The sequence below is a fragment of the Rhea pennata genome, chromosome 18 (assembly GCF_028389875.1).
Source record: "Rhea pennata isolate bPtePen1 chromosome 18, bPtePen1.pri, whole genome shotgun sequence".
Lineage (NCBI taxonomy): Eukaryota > Metazoa > Chordata > Aves > Rheiformes > Rheidae > Rhea > Rhea pennata.
This window is the reverse complement of record NC_084680.1, coordinates 2,236,440-2,261,093: the sequence shown is the minus strand read 5'-3', so window position 1 is coordinate 2,261,093 and position 24,654 is coordinate 2,236,440. Positions and strand designations below refer to the sequence as shown.

General features: G+C 51.8%; 1 protein-coding gene across 1 annotated transcript; it reads right to left on the bottom strand.

Annotated features, from left to right (window-relative positions):
- Window positions 1-6,159: 6,159 nt before the first annotated feature.
- Window positions 6,160-19,409, bottom strand: SAPCD2 (suppressor APC domain containing 2). Its single transcript, XM_062590931.1, has 6 exons — window positions 18,905-19,409; window positions 14,297-14,430; window positions 10,192-10,338; window positions 9,222-9,320; window positions 8,509-8,631; window positions 6,160-8,068 (listed from the first exon to the last, which is right to left on the bottom strand). Exons 1-6 carry the CDS (start codon window positions 19,386-19,388, stop codon window positions 7,940-7,942), a joined length of 1,116 nt encoding a protein of 371 aa, XP_062446915.1. The 5' UTR covers window positions 19,389-19,409; the 3' UTR covers window positions 6,160-7,939.
- Window positions 19,410-24,654: the final 5,245 nt, after the last annotated feature.

Sequence of the window (24,654 nt, the reverse complement as noted above, 5' to 3'; positions counted from 1 at the left end):
TGCTTCCTGCTGCACCTGGCATAGCCCCATCCTCCATACGGCCTGTGCTTCTCATCTGTGCTGCTGCCCAGACGTCCCAAGTTCTCCACCCCTGGGACAAGCCTGCCTGGGCTGGATGTAACTCGTGACATCAATGAAAGAGCAGTGCTGTGCCAGGTGCCTGAGCACCTTGGGCCCAGTCCAGCTCCTCACCACAGCAGCACGGAGGCTGGACACAAGCACTGCGTCTGCGATGCTGGGCCAGAGCTGCCGAGTGGTGGTTTCATGGCACGGAGTGGAGAGAGCACGTGTGCTGCTCCAGGCTGAGATCTAGCAAACTCACCTCACCTGTGACGCCTTTTTGTCCAGCCTCAGGCTGCCCAGGGGGATTCTCTGCTAGGTGCACACAGGTGTAGGCAGAGCTCCAGCACCCAAAGATGCTGCCTAAGCCGCAGCCTCATTCACTCCATCACCTTAATTATCCCCATCACAGGGTGATGCAGTAGCAGGAGGGGTCAGCAAGCCCTTGGACTTTCTTCTTCCGGCTCTGGCTGGAAAGGCAGGGCAGGAACGGAGGTTTCCCCCTTGTACCCTTCACAGAATTGTGGATACGAGGAGCACATGCTCTGCTCTAGAGAGCAGAGCAGTCAGTTGCCCAAGTGCATTCAGCAGTATGTCACCTCAGTGTGCAAAGACAGGGTGTCAGGAGAGATGGGTTCTCCCACACCCCTGCCAAGGAGCCCCCAGATCTCCCTTGGGAATGTGCCACAGCCAGCCCTTGCCGCTCAGCTGCTGCTTCCACTCTTCCCCCTGCAGCTCGGCAGTGCTCGCCCAGGTACTATGGATGCAAAGCCTTGGCCCAGCGAGGGACTTGAGGCACTTTGCTCCCTTGGGGTTATGAAAAGTGAGCTTTTGCAATGCAAGATGATGTGCAGCCTCATGCATGGGGTTTGGCAGGGCCCAGATGGCCCTGGGCAGCAGCTCCGTCCCCACTGCTATGGATCCGGCTGGAGGCCAGGCAGAGGACACATGCTGCTTCATCCCTGCGGTGGTGGGAGTCTCAACCAAGTAAGGGCTGCTAGAGCCTCACTGCAGGGAGAACAGGGCCAGCAGGTGCGAGGGGCAGCAAAGGGAGGGTAAGTAGTGTACAAGGACAGCAAGATGGCTCCAGCAAGCTGGGTCTCTTATGCATCAAGCCATAGCTGCTGGATCTGAGCTCTGTCCCGAAGGGGCTTCATCCATGAACACCAGCATGGACTCATCTCACCATCACTACGGCTCCAGCTGGGAGAAGGCTTTGGCATTTAGCCGGCATGCAAGGAGCAGTGAGGACTCTGTCGAGGACTCCACACTTCCACTTCGTGCCTCGAAACAGGGTCACCTGCTCTGGTGCCATAAAGCAAAGTCAGATTCCTGAGCGCTGAAATACCATGGCTCTTATGAGCTGGGTGGGGGGAGGTCCACAGGACATGCAGCAAAATCGCTGCCCTTTCCCAATAGAGCCTAGCTTTGTGCCCCAAATCCTTGTATTGGGAACCCAGCACTTGTTCCAGCTTGTTTCCCCATTTCAAAAGCTGTCAGTGAGTCAGACAAAGGGTGCCAGCAGCACATGGTCCTGCTTGCATGGCCTGGGCCTCCAGCACCATCCTGCTGGCCACCGAAAGAGCTGGTTCGAACCCTTTTCAAAGCAGGGTGCCCGCAGGCAGCCACAAGGCAGCAGGGACTCTGGACCATGAGTCCTCACTGCTTGGCCTCTACATATCTGGGAATGCAGGATCAAGTTCCACATGGGCTGTGGAAACACCCAAAAAAAATGCTGTACTGTTTCCAAAGCTGTTGGTTGCCACAAGACAGGTCTGACTGAGTGCATCCTACCAGCAGCCTGGCAGAGCTAGGCTTTTCTAGGTCAGCAAGAGAGCAACAATTCAGTAAATAAATGAAGGAAAATCACTCAATTGTTCAAAGTACTCAGGTATGAAGAAGGCCAGGCTTCCCCGCCATGGTGAAGCAGCTGGGTCAGCATACCCAGCCCTTCTTTACAGCTGGGGAAACCGAGCCAGAGCAGTTAAAAAGTGTCATCAAGCAGAGTAGTTCTGATATCTATCTGGGAGGTGGCTACAACTTCTCCTTCAGGCAGACTCACTCACTGTTGATGCACCCATTTCCCACCCCCACTGCCATTACTTGTCCATGCATGCTCCTGAACACGACACTGCTTGATGCACCAAAGGGAGCCGCTCTCTTAGGAAGGATGGTCAGAGCTGTCATGATGGCACAGCAGAATGAGGAGTGCACCTCTGTCATACCAGCATCCGTGGTCACTAGAGAGCACAGCTGGAGTGGAGGATTCATCCCACTGCTGCTCTGTGTTACTTAACGCTCACTGTGCTTCTAGGAGAAGCCCTGCAGGGCAGCATTCAAACTGCAGCAGTGGCAAGGTTTTGTGAGGTGACCCTTTGGGCCTAGAGGGATCCACAGGCCACGTGCTGTCACCTCAGGGCCCTGATATGCAGGGCATGCTTCCTGGGGAGCTCTATCCCTGATCCACATGCACTTTTCAAAGGACTAGATTAGTCTGGTCTGATTCTTGACAGCCCCGCATAAAGAGGAGAAAAATGTGGACACCTGCCAGATGCAGCTGCATCTTTATGTAATGGGGAGAATAAAGTCATGGTCCCCACGGCATGCAACTCCAGGAATTTCAAGAACCTCACCCTCTCCTCCTCCTCCCATTAATCAAGGTTTCTCTGGTAAGGAAGTGCATCTGGCTTCAATAAATTGTACCTTGGAAAAGGCTCTGTTGCAAGGCAGTGGCGAGCATGTGGATCAGGCTGGGGTTCACAGCCCCAGCAGGATCTATCAGACTCCCTAGGGAGTTAGAAGAGCTTGGAGCTGAGTCCAGGACGGTTGTCAATGGTGCTCAATGCCCCAGTAATGAGCACCATGTGGGCACCTGGCACTGCTGCACCAGGGCCCATGGGCTGAGTGGTGTGGGACTGAGCTGAGATAGCGTAGCAAAGGCACTAGCTTGCTCACAGAGCAGGATTGAGCTGTCTTCCATCGTTACATCCCTGGTGTCTCTTACACCAGTAGAAGTGAGGGAGAACCAGTCCCTCACAGCCTGGAATCCTCCAGAACTTTGCTCTGCTGAGCCTCAAGCTGCAGAAAAATATGAAACCATCCCATGCAGGCAATCAGGTAAGAGGAGCAATGAGCAAGGAGCAATCAGGCAAGAGGAGGCTGTTTTACATCTGCTAAAAGCAGAAAAGCCCTGACCAGTTGGAGCCTGAGATTTGGGCAGGGTGGGAGCATGTAGTGGTAACAAGGCACAGAGATGATTTAGAGCTAGAGAAAACACCTTACTGTGAGAGACCAAGGAGATGAGCGAGAGTGACCACATGCCAGCTCACAGGTCTGTCCAGCTCGAGAAACACTAGTCACCAAGAAGCTCTAGAGCAAGCCTGCAGACAGTGGCAACCATGCACTCATTGCACAGCCTGGGCACATGGGTCAGTATGGGGGACCACCTCACTGCCCTGGAAACTGGGGGCTTCTCCAGATCGCCTTATCTTCAGCCCTTCTCCAAGTGATTTGCTTTAGCTGGGGCATGGACAAGAGCAGGATAACAGACGCAAAGTGCGGGCAGTGCAACAGTGCACTCTGAGCATGGGAGTTGCTGTGCTAGTGCAAACTGCCCAGGGCAGCAAGGGAGGTCGTTGGGCAAAGAACAGCTGCTTGTCAGAGGATAAAAACCAAAAGCACAAAATGTACAAGCTGGGGGCCTGCAATGTGGCCATTCCTGCTGGCACTTGAAATAATTGCTCTGCTGGGAGAGTGGCCCTTCTCCAAGGGGGGTTAGCTGGGCACCCAGCCCAGTCTTGGAGGGCATGAGAAGGGCATGAATGTAAGTAGAAGAAACTACAGACAAACCTGAGTGACTGGATCTTTCCCAAACTGTATCACTGAGAGAGAAACAAGACGAGAACCCAGACCCCTGGGGAAGCTCAAGGGCCAGACGCGTTTCCCTGCAACCCCAATCACAGCCCAGGTAAAGGCCAAGTGCATCCTTCTGCAGACGTCCCTCTTCCAATAACACCATCCTGATAACATCATAGGGATGAAGCAGTCTCACCCTGGGGCAGGCAACACTGTGCAGCCAGCTCTCTGGGGCCTGTGACAAACACACTGAGACCTGAGGGGGAACTGAGGGGGATTTTTTTCACTGTGAGTGACAGAACACTGGAACAGGTTGCCCAGAGAGGCTGTGGAGTCTCCTTCTCTGGAGATATTCAAGACCCACCTGGATGCAACCCTGTCTAACATGCTCTAGGTGACCCTGCTGAGCAGGGAGGTTGGACTAGATGATCTCCAGAGATCCCTTCCAACCTTACTGGTTCTATGATTCTATGACTTGAATGTTGACTACCTGTTGCACTTTGATCTTCACCTCAGGCATAAAGGGGATGGATTTAGGTGGTTCAGCAGCTCCGGAGTTGCCAGATAGTGGCAGCTGAGACCTGCTCTGGATGATTCATAGTCTGTATTGGAGAACATGCAGTGATTTTCAAATGAAATCAGAGCCCCTGAACATGCTTTCACTAGATCTACGCAAACACAGTGAGGCTGTAAAGGGACGTAGCCTAAACAGAAGGAAAGATGTCCACATCACCCTGTAAACTGCTTATAGACGTAAGAATAAAACCCAGGTCTCATGGCTCCTACTCAGCAATTATACTGCTAAACTGCAAAGAAACCACTGAACACCGTTAATGGGAGCAAAGAGGACATGGCCCTGCTATCCAGGCGAGGATTAGGCATGGATCAGACTCATTAGGGAGCCTGAGCATGCTGCTGGATGGTCAGATCAAAGCCTTGATCTGCAGCTCCCAGCTCTGCTTCCCTGCAGGGTAACCCTGATCCTGGCAGGGACAGCCACACCCTAAGGAGGGCAAGCCCACTGCCAGGAGCATTTAGGCAGTGGCAGTCTCACAGGCCTGAGGGTGGTGCTATCCTGGGCTGCGGTCAGGCCATTCCTCTCCACCAACAGCCCCAGCGCAAGGGCAGCAGCAGAGCTGCTCATGGCTCTGCATACAGAGAGGCATTGAGCAGGGACAATGAACCTCTCTTTCCTTTAAAAGACCTCGCAGACTTCACATCAAAGGAGAGGGGTCAAACAGAGTAACTGTGGGCAATTACCACCCCCCTGCTTGCCATCTGGGACTTGCTGCCACCACTTGAAAGCAATCTCTGCAAGGATCCCTCTCCCAAGCCCTGGAGGCTTGGCACAGGCTCCCTGGACAGCCCTGCTACTTCTGTACCAAGAGGGTAATAGTGGGAGGAAATTCCTGCAGCCAGAGATCCTCTGGAGCACACTGATGTTTGTTCGCCCCCTAGCAGTGCCCAGCAGCAGGCAGAGAACTCTGCATTGGTGCTGAGCGTGAAAGCAGCAGCCCACCGGTCCTGGGGAGCAGGTCAGTCTCTACAGCATGCAGAGGGATCCCAGTTCACTGCCAGAGCCCCAAACAGCTGGAGGTTCTCATGCACCTAAGGGACAAAAGTAGTCACCTCCTGCCTCACTTTGCCCCGTGTAGATGCTGCCACCTTTGGCGCAGAGCAGAAGCAACTGCACCATGGTGCACCCTGCCAGACATGGGTCCCCTTAGGATTGCGGTGTAACTATACAGCTGCTATCTGAAACCACCACCACAGCTGCAAGCTACCCACAGTCAGGAGCACCACCTGCACTGTGGTTTGCTTGAAAAGAAATAATGCTAACAACATCAAAATTCGTGAACTATCCCAGCACCACCTGAGCAGCATGAAACTCTAGCACATTTTCTGGAAAAAGCAGCCAGATGCAGCTACTAGCTGCAGGATGAGGCAGGTACAAACACTGGAAAGAGGATGCAAGGGGCTTTACAATCCCATCCACCAGCAGCTAGAACAGACCAGGAGATCCCCAGCTACAGGCTGGGAGCACAGGTCTCAGGGGAGTCCCGAGAGGAAGAGAAAGAGCATGAGAATGTGACCTACAACAGGGGCCCACTGGACTCCTCATGCTTAGGCTGAGACTGTACAACCTCAGTGCTCTTCCTCCATCCCTCAGAACAAGACTGTCAGGAACTTCAAGGCTCACAGCAGAGTAGAAGCTAGACTGAGTTAGGCAGACAGACAGATAAATTAAATAGTTCATCTCACTTTATTATCCTTTAAGAAAGGTTATGAGGAGGGTCACTTATTGAGCCACCAGCAAAACAGGCACTGGACTCCCATCATGAGATGGGAAGAACTGATGCCCAGGGGATAAATAACATCCTATTCCTGCAGCCACAGGACACAGTCTGTCCTGGATTGGCTCTTCGTCCCTCTCCCTGGCACTTTGCTGATGCCCATTCTGGCAGGGGTAGCAGACACCAGGGAAGAGCACGGGCTGCGTGTTTTGCAGCCAGCTGCAGGTCAAGATCAACTCAGAGAGGAGCTGGATGGGACAGACAGTGCTGTACAGGTAACAGCATCTTCCTAGAAGCAGGAAAGGAGCTGATGTGCAGAGCACTCAGCCTGTCAGAGTTGACTCTGTTGGAGCAGGGCTCAGCTCAGTGCATTGTGCCAGGGCATTGTGCTAGGAGAGTCGGAGCATGAAACAACCCTGGAGAGAAATATCCTGGACCAGGCTAGGATACAAAGGGCCAGGCCTGTACTACATGGGGATTCACAAGGACCTCCTATGCAAGTACTATAAATACAAACTACCAAGACATAGTGGAAGACGCCATCAAGTCCCAGCCTCAGCCTCTAAGCTGTGTGAGAAGGAAAAAATACCTGGAGTGCACCAGTCCAACAGCTACACATGTTTAGACTAAAACCATCATCCCAAGAGACCTGGAAAAGGGAACAGCTCACACCCAGGATGTCACCCAGGGGAGTCTAGGTACAACACCAGGACAGGCAAAGCTGTCATTTCTCCATTTGGAGATGTGCAAAAGAAAGAGCCCATCAGCCTCCTCTCTACCACCCATGTTCAGTTAGATAAGAATCCTACTTCTAAAGCCCCTCTCTGAAATCAGGTTTCGGTCAGCAGTCCTCATGATGCAGGACATGATCTCTCCTTTTAAAGTAATCACAAAAAAATATAATCCTAGCAGTCATAAGGAAACATTTGCCAGGTCCAATAAAATTGATTCAGAAGTGTCTGCCTGAATCGACAAACATCCTGAAACAGCAGCTCAGAGGTACATGTGATCTCATTTGGACCTATGGCTCATTAACTAGAGAAGCCTGCAGATGTGTAAACAACAACTGTGTCAACACTACTCCAAACCAGAAAGAGAGAGAGATTATCCTAGTAGGAGCACCACCTCAGGTATTGCTCTAGTCCAATTTGGTTGCAGTAGCAGGCAAAACATGGGCAGCAGGGAGGGGTCACGCTTGCCCCATTATCAATTTTCAGTCTTGTCCTCTGACAGAACCATAAGCAAGGGACAGGCTGTCCTTCAGGGGCCAGGCTTGCTTGGAGATGTCAACTAGAGTGTCAAAGGTATCTTTTTCAGAGAGCAGCCAGAATTCAGCCTATATCAGGCCAAGGGTAGAGCAGGCCCCCACCCAAACCCCACACAGAGAGTGCAGGTAGCACCCACCACATGGAGGACACAGGGTAGGGGGTACCAGCACTGCAGTCAGTTTTAAAGGCAAAAAAGGAGCAGCTTGCAAGTGGTGCAGCTGACCAAGCCCAGCAGCACAGCAAAGAAGGGAGATCCCTGACCTGCTTGGGCAGGCCTGGGGTAAGTGCTTTCCTCTGGCTTCCTCATGCAGACACACCAAGGTCAGTTCTGGACCTCCACAGGCCTTGAGATACAGCACTGGGAGTAATGGATGCAATGGGATTCGGGTAAGAGTCCCAGCCCCATGAAACTCCAGGGAAGAGCTCAAGTATGGGGCCACTGGGAGCTCTGGAAGATAGACACTATATGAAGGTAGAATCCAGCTGGCTTGTTTCATGGTTATTGAGGGCCCGAGCCTCAAAGAGCTGTTTGATAAGGGCAGATTTCTCTTGCTCCAGCTGGGTGATGCGTTCACTCTTTTCAGTCACTTCCTGCACAGGACAGAGAAGGAAAATGCTTGCTCAGAGCTCTCTTCCTCCTGAGGTATCCAGTGAACAGTGCAAGTTCTCACTGCCAGGCCCAGCTGCCACTCCCCCCGACCCAAGCATGCACATGCACACACACACTCCAAAAGCGCTGTTTGCAAGCCAGTCAGTGCGTGGTTTTGCTGCAGGCGCTAGGATGTGAACCCCTAATGAGCCTGGCCCTGGCAGAGCTGTCAGAGGACATCTGCAATCATTCCCCACCAGCCCTGCTGAATGGACCTGGTCATGCAGGCTGCACCTCCCAAGCTGCAGCATCTGCACCCTCTTGTGGCTGAATTTGTCACAAAGCCTTTTTTCTATGGCAGGAATTCACCATTCATGTCCACAGTGCCCTCACCCAGTACCCAACTGGGCACAAGACAGCCTCTTCTCTGAGCCCCACTCACCTTGGTGAGAAGCCGGTTTTGCTCCTTCAGCATACTGATGGCTTGCTGGGACCCTGCTGAGGCTGGGGACACCACAGGGGCTGCAGGGCCCAGCCTGTTCAGAGCTGAGGAAGGGTTTGTTGGCTGAAGAGAGGATGAAGGCAAAAGACAGTAAGTCTTCTTCCTAGTAGCCCTCCCCAGCCTGTCTCCAAAGCCAGAAGGGGTGAATTACAGTTGTTTCTACAGCTGGCTGGGAACTGAGAGAAGTCCAGCACCTGCCAAACCTAAGACCCTGCCAGTGCAGTTAGCACAAGTCATTGCAGGAGGTCTCCAGCGAGGCTTTTCTAGACAGAGACAGGAAGCATTCCTGCCAGCATGCCCTAAACTTGCCAGGAACCTTTATGGCCTGGCATCTAAGATGTCCAGCTCCAAGAGGACAGGCTCAGTACCTCAGCAGGATATTTTCCTTATTCATACAACAATGTCTACACCTTTTAAGGACCTGCTTTAGCCTCACGAATATCCTGAGCATCCTCTAGCTCAGCCTGGGACCAGCTGCACTATCCTCTTGGCTGTCTGCCATCCTTTGTCTTGCCAACAGAGCCAAGCCCTCTCCCCAGAGCCAGGGGGAGCTCTGGCAGCTCCAGCATCAGCCCTCCAGCAGTGTAAGGGGGGGGCAGGAAGGCCCCCAAGCTCATACAGTCAATTGCAAGCTGCCAATCTACTACTCTTACCTTGCCCACAGCAGAAAGAAGGTCACTGAGGCAGCAGTTAACCTCCTGCAGCTTGGGGAGCAGGCGCCCCTGGTGGTTCTGGCCGTCAGGAAGGAAGTCCTGGAGATGCGGAAGAAAAAGCTGGGAGGTGTTATGGGGCCAGCTCTCAGGGAATTAGGCTGCCCTGCAGAGAGGCCTTAAAGGCTTACTGGCCTCCAGTCCCCTCTGCACACATCCCTCATAGCTTGGGCACCAATCTGCCACTGACACCCCAGCTAGCCCAGTATACTCAGCAGTGCCAAGCTCATGCAGACAATGGGACATGCCCATTATTTCCTCAGTGAGATGGGGACAGGACAAATCTCTGGCTCAGATCTGGAGTTATGACATAATCAACACAAAGGCCAAGGTTGCGGCTGTCTTGTTCAGAGGGGGATCCTGACTCTGCCTGTGGCCTAATGGGAGATGAATAGGGAACAGCAGAGCCCAGCCAGCCATACCAAGGGCACATATGTATCCACACATGCATGGGAATTAGGAGACTTCCCATGCCTACCCTGAGAAACCTGCAATGGCAGAGTCCCAAGGCTGGTGAATGAGCAGGAAGAACATGCCATCCTTTGGGGAAGGGACACTCACTCTCCACACTGGGCAGTTTTGTCTGGGAAATCTGCTGTAGTGGGGCCCCAATGATGCCTCTTACAGGAGAGAGGCACTATCTCCTGTGACCCTCCCTCGCCTGCCAAGGGATGGCTGGTCCCAGATCCCCAGCAAAGGTCACGTGTGTGTACCCTAGATCCTTCATTGCTCCCTTAGGATTCCTGGGTGAGGGATTTGGACACTGGATAGACTCTATCCCCAGAAGTCAGGATGGGCAGAGTCAGACCAATGATGAGCACACTAAGAAGTCCCAGCTGAGTTCTCCCAACCCACAAGGCAACCCAGATGCTCCCAAGCAGACCAGCATCGTCAGAACAACCTCCAGACTCACAGTGCTAGTTTTGTTCTTCCCCAGGAGTCTCTGGCGTTCCTGCATAAACTGGATGTGCTGGTGATACCACTCCCGGGCACGTTCTATCATCTCCAGACCCTGCAGCAGGAAATCCTTCTCCTGTTCCAGCTCCTTCATATGCTTCAGCTGCAAGACAGAACATAGACACATCATGCCCCCTCCTCATCCAGATCCAAAGCATGTAGACTGGGCCTCCCACCCTGGAACTAAAGCATGCAGGATCACCCCTGGAATGGGCTGAAGCCAAGCCTTGAAAAACACTGTCCTGCCACCCTCAGTCTGAAGGCCTCTAGGTATGACCTAACTCACAGCCCAACCAATTCTTTCCAATCTAGCCCAAGAACTTGCCAAGCCCAAGGAGCAGCTTTCTTCACAAGGCACAGAGGAACCTGGTTACCAGCAGGTGTCTCGGCCTCTCTCCCTTTGAGGAGCTAAGGAGGAGTGGGATGATGGCCACTGCCTCGTCCTGGTTTGAGGGAGAGTTCTCCAGCTTGGAAAAATAACTGCAACAGCTAAAGGACAGTGATATCTCTATTCTTCTGTCTGGAGAGCCAGGTCTGCTCCCTACCAGCTCTTACTACAGGAGAAGTAGGTTTCTCTTTGTCATTTATCCAAGGATGCACTAAGACTATGGCCTGTAGCCACTCTCTAAATGCTCTCGAGGCTGTAGGCTTCACTCAGCAGCTTGAATACAAACGGCTTTCAGAAAGCAGCCAAGTTGATTGCACAGACTAGAAGTCTGGGCAAAATCTGTGGCCGTGTTCTATCCAGCTCCTTGCTCTCCCCTATACTTTGCCCGCTACGGCTTTTCTGAGCAGAGCACCTTTCTTATTATTGCATCTGCTGAGTCTTTCAGGTTCAAGCCCCAGAGTAATCTGGATGGGAACACATATGTTTATCCTTGATATGTCTGGAGGGCTGCTATAAGAACTGGAGCTCTAACCCCCCAAACTGATGACTCTCGGGGATAATTACAGCATAACCCTGCATCTCGAATCAGGTTGTGGCCCAGCCAGCAAGACTGCTGCAGCATGGGCTGCATGGCCCCTCCATCAATAAGGACGCACTGGCAGCAGAAGTAAGACTGCAGCAGCTTCCTGCTGGCCATACCCCAGCTGACACGGGGTCTCCCTGCTCTGTTGTCACCTACTACTATTGAGGCCCCTAGATACTGCACTGCTAACAGAAAATCATAGAGGTGGCTGAAGGAGAAGACAACCCTGGGGAGCAAAGAGTGACCACAGTACGGTGACTTTTTGATCAGCCCTCACCCAGTGAGCCCAGGGCTCAGTCTCCTTCCCCTCAACTGTATGCTGAAGACAACTCTCCAGATACCATCAGCATTTTGATCATACAAGCAGGCAAGTTCAGAAGCTGCTGGGCACTGAGCAACCTCTCCTGCTGGTTTGGAGAGTGTCTGGAGGGGAAGGATTCAGCTCAGAAGTGACCTGCACAGATCTCCCCTCACCTCCCTGAAAGGGGACAAGCAGGACTGTTCCACCACCATCTTCAGGCTGCCAACACTCCTCTGTCTCTAATTCCACCCCAACACCTCCCAGCTGTCACAAGCCAGCCACTTCTTACCCCAGAGCTGCTCTTGCTCCCCACTGCTTCTGGAAGTGCTGTTTGTAATACCACAATCACCCACATGCATGCAGGATGGACAGGCAGACAGAAGGAGACATACCCACAGAAAGAACTGCAGAGCCTTGGTGCTACGCAGGCTATTGTTGAGGGGCACGAAGAAGGTGCTGTATGCGGCCAGGACCCCCATCCAGCTTTGGCTGCTGCCTGTGACTGCCTGTCCTGCCTTAGCCCCTCCAGGCTTGCCAGTTAGCACGGCGACCGGAGGAAGAGGCAGCATCATACAGAGTGGTGGGACAACACCAGCTCTGCTGGGTGAGGGGACAGATGACATCTCACCAAGGGCTGAGAAGGGGATATAGCTGGTGGCAAAGGCAGTTTCTGGGGCGGCAGGAAGAAGACAGAGAGGTGGAAGGGGCACAGTGGATGTTGGTTGGGGCTGCCTAGGGTGGAAGGGGAGGGGACAGTGCCATATCCCAGCCTGCCTGCGAATGAAAGAGCTCAGCCTCTCATAGGTGGTCTCATCCCAGCTACCCTGAGGCCATGTGAAAATTGGGCCGATCGATGGACTTGGTGAAAAAAATTAGCCAGGCAGACACCAGCTGTCATGGTGCAAAGGGTCCTGGGGCCACAGCACAGCCCCAATGCCTTCGCTCTGCTCATCAGGAGATGCACGGGTCCTAGTGCACCCACAGGACTTCAGTGCCTGCCATCTCCCCTTGAGCTTTAGGCAAATCAGCCCAATGATATCTGCATGCCTTCCCTTTGCAGGACGTATTATCCTCCCAGCATCATGAGGAAATGAGAGTAAGAGATTACAGCACTACCCTGTACAAGGGTTCAATCCTTGCTGCATTCAAACCTGTTCCACTGTTTCTGGATGCTCAGAAATGGAATTAGTATCCAAACACTTCTTTAGAGCTGCTTTGGTGCTGGGGGAGGCCTCCTACCTGCGGGACAGACGCCTCTTCTCAGGAAGGAGAAAGACATTAAAGACAGTGAGGCTCTTGGATATAATGGGAAGTGAGGAGTGGAGGTGGGTGGAAGGAGGCAGAGAGGCAGAACTCCTGCCTCCCAGCTCTCACAGTATACCTTTGCAACTTTGGGAAACTGAGGCAAAGGCAACAGCTGCCCAAAGCACTTGTTGCAGTGCTGGGAAGAGAATCCAGATATCTGCGAGACAGACCCTGGCCACCAGCCTTTTCTCAGCAGTACCTCCTAGGACTTTGAACTCATCAGTGTGATGCAACCTGTGCTGGGCTCTAAGTTGGAGCTGTGTGCATGCAGTATAGCCTTCCAGGAAAGGATGAAACATTCCTCTCTCCAAAACAGTGACACCCTGCCACTAGAGGGACCTCATTCCTCCTCTCCAGACACACATCAGCACCTCTCTGCAGAGCCCCACTGGGTCTGAGGGAGGGCTCCAGCTCTTTGGAGTACTACAGGCCCAGCAAACTCGATCCCATGAAAGCATAAACCACACCTTCCGCAGGCTGGGGAGGGCAGATCAGGCAAGAGAGCATGTTACTTTGCTCAGCTCATCATCAATGCGGCACAGAGACTGCCCCTGTGGCCTGTCAGCTCTGCTCAGATCAGGAAGCAGGGTGACACCAGGGTGTGATAAGTGGACGTGCTGATGTGAGAGTCTCAGCCTCTCAAATGGCTTGGGCACCACAAGACAAAACAAAGAAGGTCAAAGACTGCCTGGACTCGATCATCCTCCCTGCAGGCAGGGTCCTAGCTCACTTCCCAGGAAAATATAGCTTGAGTTTATAAGCAACATGCCCAGGCAACCTTTCCATCCCACTTGAGAACAGTGCAGATCCCTTGTTTTGGGCAAGCTCATCCAAGTCTCTCCACTCAGGGATTGTGAGAAGGAAGTATATTCCTGGATCCCAGACTTCCGAGTTAAAACAAATGCAGAGAAATCAGCATTACTAGAAAAAAAAATCTCTCAGGAGCCTCATAGCTCCATCTCCATGTGCTAAGATCCATGCTTTGGTAGCAGTAACAGATTGTATAGTTATCCATACAGCCACTCACACAGCACTGAGCATACATGACTGTTGGAGTGCTTGAAAGGTCCAGGATTCACCTGCAGACATCACTGTAGACTGGGGACACCTTCTACAGTGAGGGAAAATGTTTGTCTTTCCCTGCCCAAGTTTGTTTGCCAGTGGAGAAGGCACCTGTGCAGTTAAACACCAACATTCCACAGGCTGAACATTCTACATAGAGGGAACACACAACTCCTCCTAATCCTCCACAGTTCAGAACAGAAGGAACTTTGGAAGCAACAGCTGGACTCAAAAAAGGAATACCAGGATCTCCACAATACCCAAAGACCCTAGAGCTCACACTACTAGAGTGGGCACAACAAAGCCATGGCCCAAATAGAGCTAGTATCAGCAAAGAGAGACCTCACAACCTACCTTCCCTCAGTGCCTGCCCTACAGGTCAGGCCCTTCTCTGGCCACCCATAACAGGGCCATACTCTTACCATGCTGAAGTCCACACCATTGGTGATGGTGTGTCTCCGGTGTTCTGCACGTCCTCTCTGATGCCTCCGAGCATCTCTAACCCCTGAATGGTCACCATCTCCCTGAGACTGCCCAGCAGGCTTAGCATCAGCACCTGTAACAGAGGAAAGCATGAGGGCACCAGTCACTTGCAATGAAAGCCTCCCAATAGCCATCACAGTGGGGCTTCCACTAGCCACACTGTGTATCTGAAGAAAGGAGGCTTCAGCTCCTCACAAGTTAACAGCTGCACCTGGCAAATTCAGAAAGAAACCCTGAAACCCACTCTCAGCTTGGCAATTCTTCTCCAGCCCAAAGGTAGTGCCATTCAAAGACCATGGTGCCCTTTCTAGAATCAATTTATTGGCATGCTCAGGTGGCGGGCATGTGAGAGGTAAGACCATAGGAAAGAATTTGCCAGGTAAATCATAGAGTGGATTTGGCAGGGAGCAGCTGAACAAAGCACTGAGTCCTTCCAGGAGCACCTGCTCAGACTCCTGAATGGCCAGGATGGAGATCAGCAACATCTTACATGGTTTTGCCGGGCTACCAACAGATCTTGGTCACCATCATCTGTAAAGAGCAAGCAGCTTCCAATGCTGTTTCACTCCCAACACGGACAACTGAATTAATGTTAAACAAACATTAATTTAATGATATTGCCTACCCTTGTCCTGTCCTCATGGGATCCATGGTTCCCGCCCAGGCAACACATGCTCTGCCAGGCATTACTCTCCTCCTGAATGCAGGTCACAGACCTGCTCCTTCTCCAAACATGCAGTGGGGGTCTCACAAGGAGCTTCCCCTGGAGGTTGGAAGCCACTTAGTGCAACTCTGGAGATGGCCATGGAGATCAATCCAATTCACTTTGGAGCAGACACACTTTTCCACCCCACCCAGTGATTTGTGTGGAGCTGAAGGGGGTGACACAGCCCTGTGTCTGTGGTCTAAATCATACAGTAAATCAGGCTATAGAGTTTCCAGAAAATTATCAAAATCCCAACAGACTATTCTGCAGTAGGTATAAAACACATGATGCTGATCCAAATCCATCTATAACCTATTTTTAGGGATTAACTTTACATTGGAAAGTTTTAGGCTGAATCAGACACCTCTTGTCCATGCTGTCTGACAGTATACCAAAGCAGCTATTGCCTGAGCACCTGTGGCTGCCAAAAATTCGGCACAGATCCTATGCTGTATGACCTGGCTAATTCACCAGAAACATAGCCCTGCAGCCACATCCAAGTCAGATCAGATCTGTACTTCTGGATGATCTGGCAGAGCAACTGTCCTGCTGCCAAAAAGCATGGCACCACAGTACCTGGAGGTGCAGCCAGCACTTTCTCCAGACATGTCCAGGCAGCAAGTATGCTTCACTTCCCTCCTTGCTCCAGTTCTCTGCTGTGTCTCCAGCAGCCCTGCCTTGTGTTTGCCCCATCTCACTTAGGCTGCTCACTCTGGTCTTTGCAGACACCTTTCCTCGAGAGTTTCTTTCCTGGCCTGACTTTCCAACAAGAGCCGCAAGATAACAGTAGGGATGTAGACAAGCAAGGACAGGCAGTGAAGTAGCAGAGAAAAAAAATATCTTCTCCTAGGAATAGCTCCCTGCTTATCTCCCAGGCATCCTCACCCATTACCATATCTTTCTCCCATGCACTAGACACTAGGTAGCTCTCAGACACCAGAGGAGTCTCCCACAAGTTTAGCATGTTCTCTGGTGCAGACAGATTCAAAGGACTGGAAGTGCTAGGGTAGGATGTGAAGAGCCGGCAGTGCAATTCTGCCCAGCCTGGAATACCACCTACCACTGCTATGCAAGTCTCCTGAGCAGAACACATCAGGCACGAAGGAAGGATATGGGCCAGACAGCAAAGGAGCTGAGGTTGCAAGCATCACCTGTGATGCTGAGGATGAGCCCAGCTCACAGGAGCAAGCTGAAATGCTACATAGTCAGGGAGGATCACATTGCACTGAGACTCTCTGTGCTGCCAAATACTTACAGGACCAATAATGGGAGCTGTAAACAGGGTCACTGGGAGCAGCAGGCAATGCCCCAGCACGGATGCAGCTACACAACAAGTACCTTGTTTAGCTTGGCCCTTTGCATCACTGAGAAAAAAGGACAATCGCAGCATGGGAAAAGCCCTCCTGGCAGTTCATCATGGCACCCCATTTCTCTTACCAGCAAGGGCTCTAGTGTAGACAGGTCCCTGGCACCTCAGTTAACAAAAGGCCATTGATGTCATTCATTTGTCTGTTTTACCTGCTGCTTTTGCTTTTATACACCCTCTTCTGCCTGGGAAAGCTTTATCAGGGAGTCGTTCTGGCAGAAAGGTGTTTGTGTGAACAGAGACAGTTACACTCTGCTGTCAGGGGAACAGCTAAACTAGCAAGAACAGTGCAACTGCACACATTATCGTAACAGACCTAGAGCACATCTTGCTTGGGAATTTGTCTGGTTGGTCCCTTCTGGTAGAAAGCTTTCTGTTTAATGACAATTTATCAAGCAGGATTTTTTTTCAAGTTTTTTCAGGATTTACATCCTTGATGATACAACAATCAGCCTTCATAATATTCTCCTGAAAGAAGTTCCAGTTATTAGTCTGGAGGCAAAATGGAAAGCAGAGAATCTTAACAACATTTAAAATTTGCTCTCTACCCTACAGAAGCAGGGACAGAGTAGGAAAGGAAGGCAAAGCAGGCCAGACAACAATACTTTACCAAGGCAAAGGAAGGCATCATGCTCAGAGGTGTTACAATAGCAAACACCAAGATCTCACACAGAGCTTTTTGTCAGTAAATCTCAAAGCATTTCACAAAAAGTAGATACAGAAAACATTACCTGCCTACAACAGATAAGTATGGAAGTTCTGTATTTCTTATAACTTCCCCTGCTTGCCAGCAACAAGTCAAGATGTCAGTGACGTCTGGGTGGGGAAGGGAAGTGTCCCCATTCGCCACATTTAGCGTGCTGTTTTGCACAACACCTAAGGGTTGATATATGTGCAGGTGGGTGCTGAAAGCAGTGCTCTTCCTCTCCCACCTTTGTCAGTCCCACACCCTCACCAGTCTTGTCCAGTGATCACGTGGCTGCCAAGAAATAAAATACATATGTGTATATTTACATATGAATGTATAAATATTTTTTTCACCTATCCAGCTTGTGGAATCAGCTCACTCTATGACCTCTCAGTCATTTAACGTAACAAAAAGGAAGGAGGACGAACTGCTGGGTGGGGGTAGGAACTGTACTTTCTGCATCAGTGTGCAGATGCACCAGATGAGATGTAACACCAGGCTGCAGTCACAGGACAAAGTTACACGGGACAGCACGAGCCTGTCTAACAGCTCACTGCTACAGGAGCAGCAGAGGACACGGGCAGTTCTGGTACAGGCATCCCCTTAGGTCTTGAGGAAGGGACATAGTCAGAAGCGATTAGCTGGGAAACTCTTGTAGATGAAGCCATATCAGAGACCTGTGGGACAGGCACAGGCCCTGCTGCCTGAATGCCATTTGGAGACTGTGAAATACATCTCCCTGATGTTGCTTTCCCATCTGAGTGCTTGTTGTAACAGTGCCAGTTATTCAAACACAAGAATTTGGGCAGATTTCCCTACTTTTATTTATTATTATTATTATTTTATCAGAAACGTCCCAAAAATACCTTTCTGACAAAGTATATTCACAGCACAGAACCTGTCTGAGTATATGACCAGTTCATGCCTGCAACTACCATACCAGTAAAGCCACTCAATTTTCATACCATTTCCCCACTCCAAGATCCAGCGACCATCATAGACTATCAGCTCCATCATCCACCCCAGGAGGAAGGTCACCTGCAAACTCCACGCCAGAGGACAACTACAGACATGTTAGTGTAAAGCTCTTAATTCTTCTTGTCACCACTATAAACAGACAAGCACCCACACAAAGAGAAATGTAAAGGGAAGAAGGAACCTGAGACAGACCAGGATTTGCAAACAACATGCTCTCCATTCTGGTTTATCTAGGGCTTCAGTCAAAGCCCGTAGAAGCTAAAATAAAGGAAAAAAAAAATCACTAACGTCCCAGAGTTTTGCATTAGGTCCGTGGGAGGAATTAACTTGTTTTAAATCTCAAAGAAGGAACAGGTCTGTGCTGCCTGATAACCAGACGGAGCTACGGGTGTGGATCCCAGACTGTACTGCCAGCTCCACTCTCTAGCAATGACGCTGCTCATAACGTGCAACTCTGAAATCCCTCACGAGATACCTGACCCAAGCCGGCCAGGTTCTCCTCTCGAAAGTGCACATTCTCATGGTCTGAAACAGCTCAAACTCAGATGCTTCTAGTTTAGCAGATGGGGGGGGGGGGGAGGGAAGGCTCTCAGTCTCCAGGAACGTCATTTGCTCAAGCAGAGGGGTTGTGTAGTACCTGCGCTGGGAGGTTTGTGAGATGCGAGGGGATAAGGCCCCCACGCCGACGCTGCTGGGGCGGAGGTCGGGCCACAGACCTCCCGCGGCCCCCTCCAGCCACGAACGCGCGCCCCCACGACACCAGGCAGCGCTACGAGCCGCGAAGGATCGCACAGGGGCTCCCCGCTCACCTCGGCACCGGGGCTGGCCCGGATCCGGCTCCCGCTGTCCGCCGCTCTGCCCCCGCCGCTCGTCGGCGCCGCGCGGGCTCGGCAGCTTCTCCAGGCTCCGCGAGGCGCTCACGGCGGCGCCGCGGCCCTTCTCCGCCGGCGGCCGCGGCTCGCCGCGCCCGCGCCCCGGCGGCCGCCCCTTGGCCGGGAGGCCGCCGTCGGCGCTCAGCAGCGCGGCGCGCAGCCCCAGCACGAAGCGCTCGAAGGTGAGGTAGCCGCTGGCCGGCGCCGCCTGCCGCAGCCCGTCCAGCACCCCGGGCGGCAGCTCCCGGGCCTCCGCCCCCTGCCAGCGGGACTCGATCTCCCGGAGGTGCACGTACCCCCGCCGCCGGTCGTCGAGGATGTCGAAGAGGGTCCGCAGGCTCTGCAGGAAAGCCCTGGGCAGCCCCTCGGTACCGGCGGGCGGCTCGGCGGGAGGCGGCCGGGCGCCGCGCTCCGGGGCCATCGCCGCCGCCGCCCGCCCGCCGCGGCCCCGAGCGTGACTCACCGCCCCTCCGCGCGGGGCGGGCGCCCGCGCCCGGCGTCCCACCGCCCCATTGGCTGGCAGCGGGCCGCCCCGCGGGCCGATTGGCTGCGGGGCCGGCCCGCCGGTTTGATTTTCCGCGCGGCACGCGGCCGCCCCCCGCCACACACGGAGTCGCGCTCGAGCCGCTGCCGCCGCGTGCCGGGACCCCCCCGCCGTCCCGCGCGAGAAGATTCACCGAAATCCGTCCAAATGGGAGCGAGGAGGTGGCCTCGCCGCCCCGGCGGCGTCCAGGGCCCTCCCGACAGCGGCGGCGCCATCGGCCTCGCCGTTCCCTCCAGAGAAGCGTCGCCGCCCCGGCCCGCCCTTGAGGGGAAGCGGCCGCCCGCCTCTCCGGCACAACGTGCCCCGGGAGACCGCGTGTGCGGAACGGGAGGAAGGCGCCAGGGTCACGGCTCTGCCCCCTGCCGCGCTGCCTGGAGGACACCTTTCGGGGGGGCCTGTGGAAACCTCCTGTCGCTGGTCAGAGACGTCAGCCAGCGTGGAGAAAGCCTGAGAAAATGTCTCCTGCCACCTCCCGTCTTCAGCCTACATGTGATTTACTCTGCTTTAGCCGTCGGTGACTGTCCGGTGACCTTCGTCTGCAGGCCGTTTCCCGGCAGGCAGGAGCCCCATAAGAAGCAGCACTGGCTCGAGCAATAGTATTATTTTAACGGGCACAAATCCTCTTTTCTCGCAGCGCAGGCCTTAACCCGCTGTTTCTACAACTGCAAATCTGCTTGTTTGGCAGCGGAACTAGGGCTCCGTTATCTGTGCTCAAACCCAAGGGTTTTATTTTGGTTCCCTACAGTGGGAAACAGTTTCAGAGATTGGACAGGATGGTAGAATTGCTCTGAGCTGGACTTTGCTAGCCGCCTGTTTGAACAGGTACAGAGCCTGGGATGTGCAGCCTTGTTAAGTTAGGTGAGTGCCCCATTTTTATTTTCCTGGGAGGCTTCTTCACTTTGAGCCCAGCCTCTCCTACCTTAAAGACATTGTGACTTTGCTGAAGTAAGGTGTATCTCCTTTCAAGCAGAAATACCTGAAGACCTTACATTTTTAGTGGCTCCAGAACAAATCTGGTTAGTGAATAGGAAAAAAAACACAAAATGTGATGTTTGCTCTTGCTGTCGGCTTTGAAAATACAGCTGAAAAGTTGCAGAGTTTCAGTTTTGTTTCTCTGCCCTGGCTGCATCCTCACGAGAGAAGGAGATACTGCCCTTTTGCAAAGGGCTTAAAGGCATGCGGAGGGTATGGCATGATTGACTTGCCTGGTGTCTCATGGGCGCTGGCGCTTGCAGTGGAAACTGATGCCAGGCATCCCAGGTGCTGTGACTAGCCACAGGAGCCACTGGTTTAGGAGCTAAAAACACAACAATACCAAAGATCTGCAGCAGAAACAAATATCACTGGTGATGAATGCAAGAAGAACAGGGTTTGGATGTTATTTGTTCCTGTACACTTCATATAAACTGGTATCATTTAAGAGAAAAGGTTTCTTTAATTTAGCCTGAAGTTTGCTATCTATATATCTGTTAGATGTAAGCGTTGCGCAGTGAAAGATACTGCCTGTCACTGCAAATTGTCAGATGGTGCTTTACACTAAAGGAGATTACAAAGCACTGGCATCATTATTTCCATGTCACAGGCACACTGACTGGCCCAAGTGGCCCTGGGCAGCTATACGTAGGCACCTGCTGAGTCTCTGTCCTGCTTTAATGCTGATGCCACTACGACAAGAAGAATAAGGGACTGAGCATGCTGGGGAAGGGTGATGGGGTGAGTAGGGTAGAGACTACTGTATGCAGGCACTCAAGTAAGCTGCTTCTCCGTTTTATTCACAGTGTGGACAGCACAGCACTGCCAGGAGCCAGTGGGACCCCACTAACAGGAAGAATCTAGGCAGTACTCAGCCACTGCTGCCAAGTCCCTGAGGCCAGAACTGGCCCAGCACCTGGAGAGACTGATGACCCACTGTCCAGGTCCTTGGGTTGTGAGGCTACCTGTGCTGCAGACACCTCCATATGCCATCTACCCTGGAGGTGATTTCCTTTACACGGTGTTAGCTGTGAGTTGCCCTGAAAGGTGCAGGTGGTAGGAGAGGGAAGTTGATACTTGACCCTCATGCCGTTCTGTCCACATGGTCCTTGCTGCCAGTTTCTCTGTCAAGGTCAGGCACCTGTGACTCCTTCCACTGCTATCTTCAATATTTTGCCCTATTCCTGGCACATCCTTGTCATTCCTCTTCTGAATAGAGTTTCTCAGCTGTCAGGTGTGGACTGCCATGTACACATCAGAGCACCATCTGGAGACCATCACTGGTCCTTTCCTTATCACTTTCCTTATCACTGCTGTGGCTAGTCTTCTCCATGCCGTGGCCAAGCTGTTCACAGCTGCTCTTCTTCAAACCATTTCTTCAACTAAATTTCCTGGACCTGTTGTATCTATTTGGAGATTACTGCCTGGCTTGGCTCTGTTTGGCTGAATGCATTCACACTTGTTTAGGATAGAAGGAGAATTAACTGCTGCATCATCTCTCCTTCCTCCTCCAGAAGCAATGCAGTGAATTTTATTTTCCTCAGCTTTAGTATCAGTATGAGGAGGCTGCATGGCCTTATAAAGCTCAGTCTCAAATCTTGCAGCAAAGACAGGATATTTCAGCATGATCCAAGCTGTGGCATGAGCACATGGGCTGTTATGCTCAGCAAGGGCTAAATCTGCAGGAAGATGATCTTTTCTGAGATTCTTCTTACATCTCTGGATGTAAGACAGGGAAACTGGCAGCAAGGACCATGTGGACAGAATGGCATGAGGGTCAAGTATCAACTTCCTTCTCCTTCCACCTGCACCTTTCAGGGCAACTCACAGCCAGGAATAACAGGGGCAATTTACGATGGCCCTAATGCCTCTTGTCCACTTTTCTCACCTATGAGGCTAATCTCACCAGAAAGGCAATATGGAGATACCAAGTCCAGTTGCTGGGATTGACTGTGTAAGGTAATTCACCTGAAATATGTCCATATGAAATTTTCTGCTCTGGCCGTAGGAACCTGAGACATAACTATCCATTGCAGTTCCGGTCTTACTACATTTTCTATATTAAAGTGCCCTCAGGAAACTGTCCCAAAACAGCTGTATGTGGAGTTTTACACCTTCAGGGAGAGGTAGAGTGAATGAGGTGTTAGTGTGAAATTTAGATTCAAAGTCTAACATGGGAGACTTTGAAATTTCTTGGAAAAAGTTTTTTTTTGGGTTGGTTTGTTTATTTTTCTAACTAGTGAGTGTTAGGTGAGCCGAGATACTTCTGATGGACAGAGCCATCTATATTTTTTAATACAAACAACTTATTCAGTTCTCCTTCCTGCAAGCAATTGGAAAGCACCAGCTGCCAATCAAACCAACCACAGCACTCCCTCTCCACTGGCCCTCAGGCACTGGCAGCAGAGGAGGCAGAGAGAATTATGTATTGCTCTGATGTGGTGGCACCCAAATGCACCACTGCCCTTCTATGAGGAGGGCACACAGCATTTGATGTTACCTGGAGGCCAGTGATAGAGACCAGTATGACCCACTAACTGGCATCCCTTGGGGGAAGAACAGTAGACTCACCAAACCCCAGCAGTGCCGTGGGTTAACAGGATGCTGGAGACTGGGATATATTCTGATTTGACCTTGTCCATGTAAGAATGATGCTGCATGACTTTGGCAGTAAATTAGGAATCATGCTGATATCAGTGGCATGTAAGTGCTCACATATATGTGTGAATCTGGATCCTGTAGAGGACACAGTAATTGCTGCCATAAGATTATCTCCTGATGAGCATGTTCAAGTGCATACTGTGAGCCTCCTCTGCACTGTTCTCCCTGGGGAGAACAAGGTCTACTGAGGAACCAGCAGCATGTTTGTGAGCTGTGTGACTGTGTGCTGCTGTCTGGAACAGGGGCCAGCTGGCATGGGACAGCCCGTCCCCATGTATTGCCTTTCCCTACCTGCTGAAACAGCGCTGCATCCAAACTGGGTTGATCTCCAGCCAGTGTTGTTTTCCCAAAAGATACCCAGGAACTGTTTGTTGGCCTTGTTTAAAATCATACTGGGAATTGTGCTAGCAACAGTCTAGATGTCAAGTTTGGGTGTTTCCTGTCACTGTCCAATTTAAGTAACTCCAAAGATGGAGGGTAGGAGGGAATGATTTCCAAGGGGGTACCAAAGTTTCAACCCAGAAACTCGTCCATTCTCAGGAATATTCTGGGCAGAGGATGAAAAGGGGAAGAGCTGTATGGTCTGAGGAAAAGCAGCAGACTTTTTTGTGGAGGGAGAGATGTCTTGTTTGCTCTTCCCAGCTCTGAGATGCCCTAACATTTTCCGTCTTACTGCTAACTGGGCCTTTCAAGGAGGCCTCTGTTTGCATTGGAGGGGCCAGGCACTTCCCACAGAGTTGCTTTTCTTCCAACTATTTTTTTTCCCTCAGAGGCCATGAGAGCAGGAAGTCTGGTGGCTGGCTGGCAGCTCTCAGGCTGTCACGAGGGCTGAGAGAAGGGCAGTAGGTGGGAAGCTAAAATAAGCTCTGTGTGTATGTTGGGGGGGGTGTTTTCTTCATCTGAAACACGGATCAGCAGAGCAAGGATTTATATTTCCAGTGGCTACTACAGTGGCTAGGTCAGGTTGGAGAATAAGGGTCCAGGCTTGTAGCTGAAACATCCCCGAGTGGTGTGTCCTGTTTAAATTTGGACATGTGCACATCTTTCTAGTTCTAGCCCACCAATATCCTAAGAAGCTGCTGTCCTCTTGCAGAAGAAAAGGATGCTGCCTGTGGACAAAACAGGCACCAGGAGCCTTGTTTTGCTGTGTCCCTTAGCAGGAAATGGCAGTCATTTCTGCCCAATCTCACCCCAACTGTCCAGCTGAGAGGATCTCAGCAGAACAAGCTTGAATTAGGAAATTTTCTGGGGCTTAAATGAAATTATGATAGATGCCTCAAAGTCTCAGTTTAGAACCCATTTAGCAACTGCTCTATCCTATTATAAACTCTGCCTGCAGATGATAATAAAGCCAGATAACAGAGATGCAACTGTGGGCATCATGCAATCAAAATCATGCCAAAGACAGAAACTACCCTTCATTTTATGTTATTCAGGGAACTGAAAAATAACATTTATTTGGGGAAAGTATTGGTAATTATTTACTTATGTAAGCTTGAAGGAGGGTCCT

What these genes read in the sequence shown, in the direction of transcription:
- SAPCD2 (XM_062590931.1), bottom strand. Translation starts at nt 19,388, where the DNA reads ATGGCCCCGGAGCGCGGCGCCCGGCCGCCTCCCGCCGAGCCGCCCGCC. An exon ending in GGAAGAACAAAACTAGCACT is followed by an intron (nt 9,321 to 10,191) that starts GTGAGTCTGGAG and finishes CCGCATCTCCAG; the next exon opens with GACTTCCTTCCTGACGGCCA. An exon ending in TTCTTTCTGCTGTGGGCAAG is followed by an intron (nt 8,632 to 9,221) that starts GTAAGAGTAGTA and finishes TCCTCTCTTCAG; the next exon opens with CCAACAAACCCTTCCTCAGC.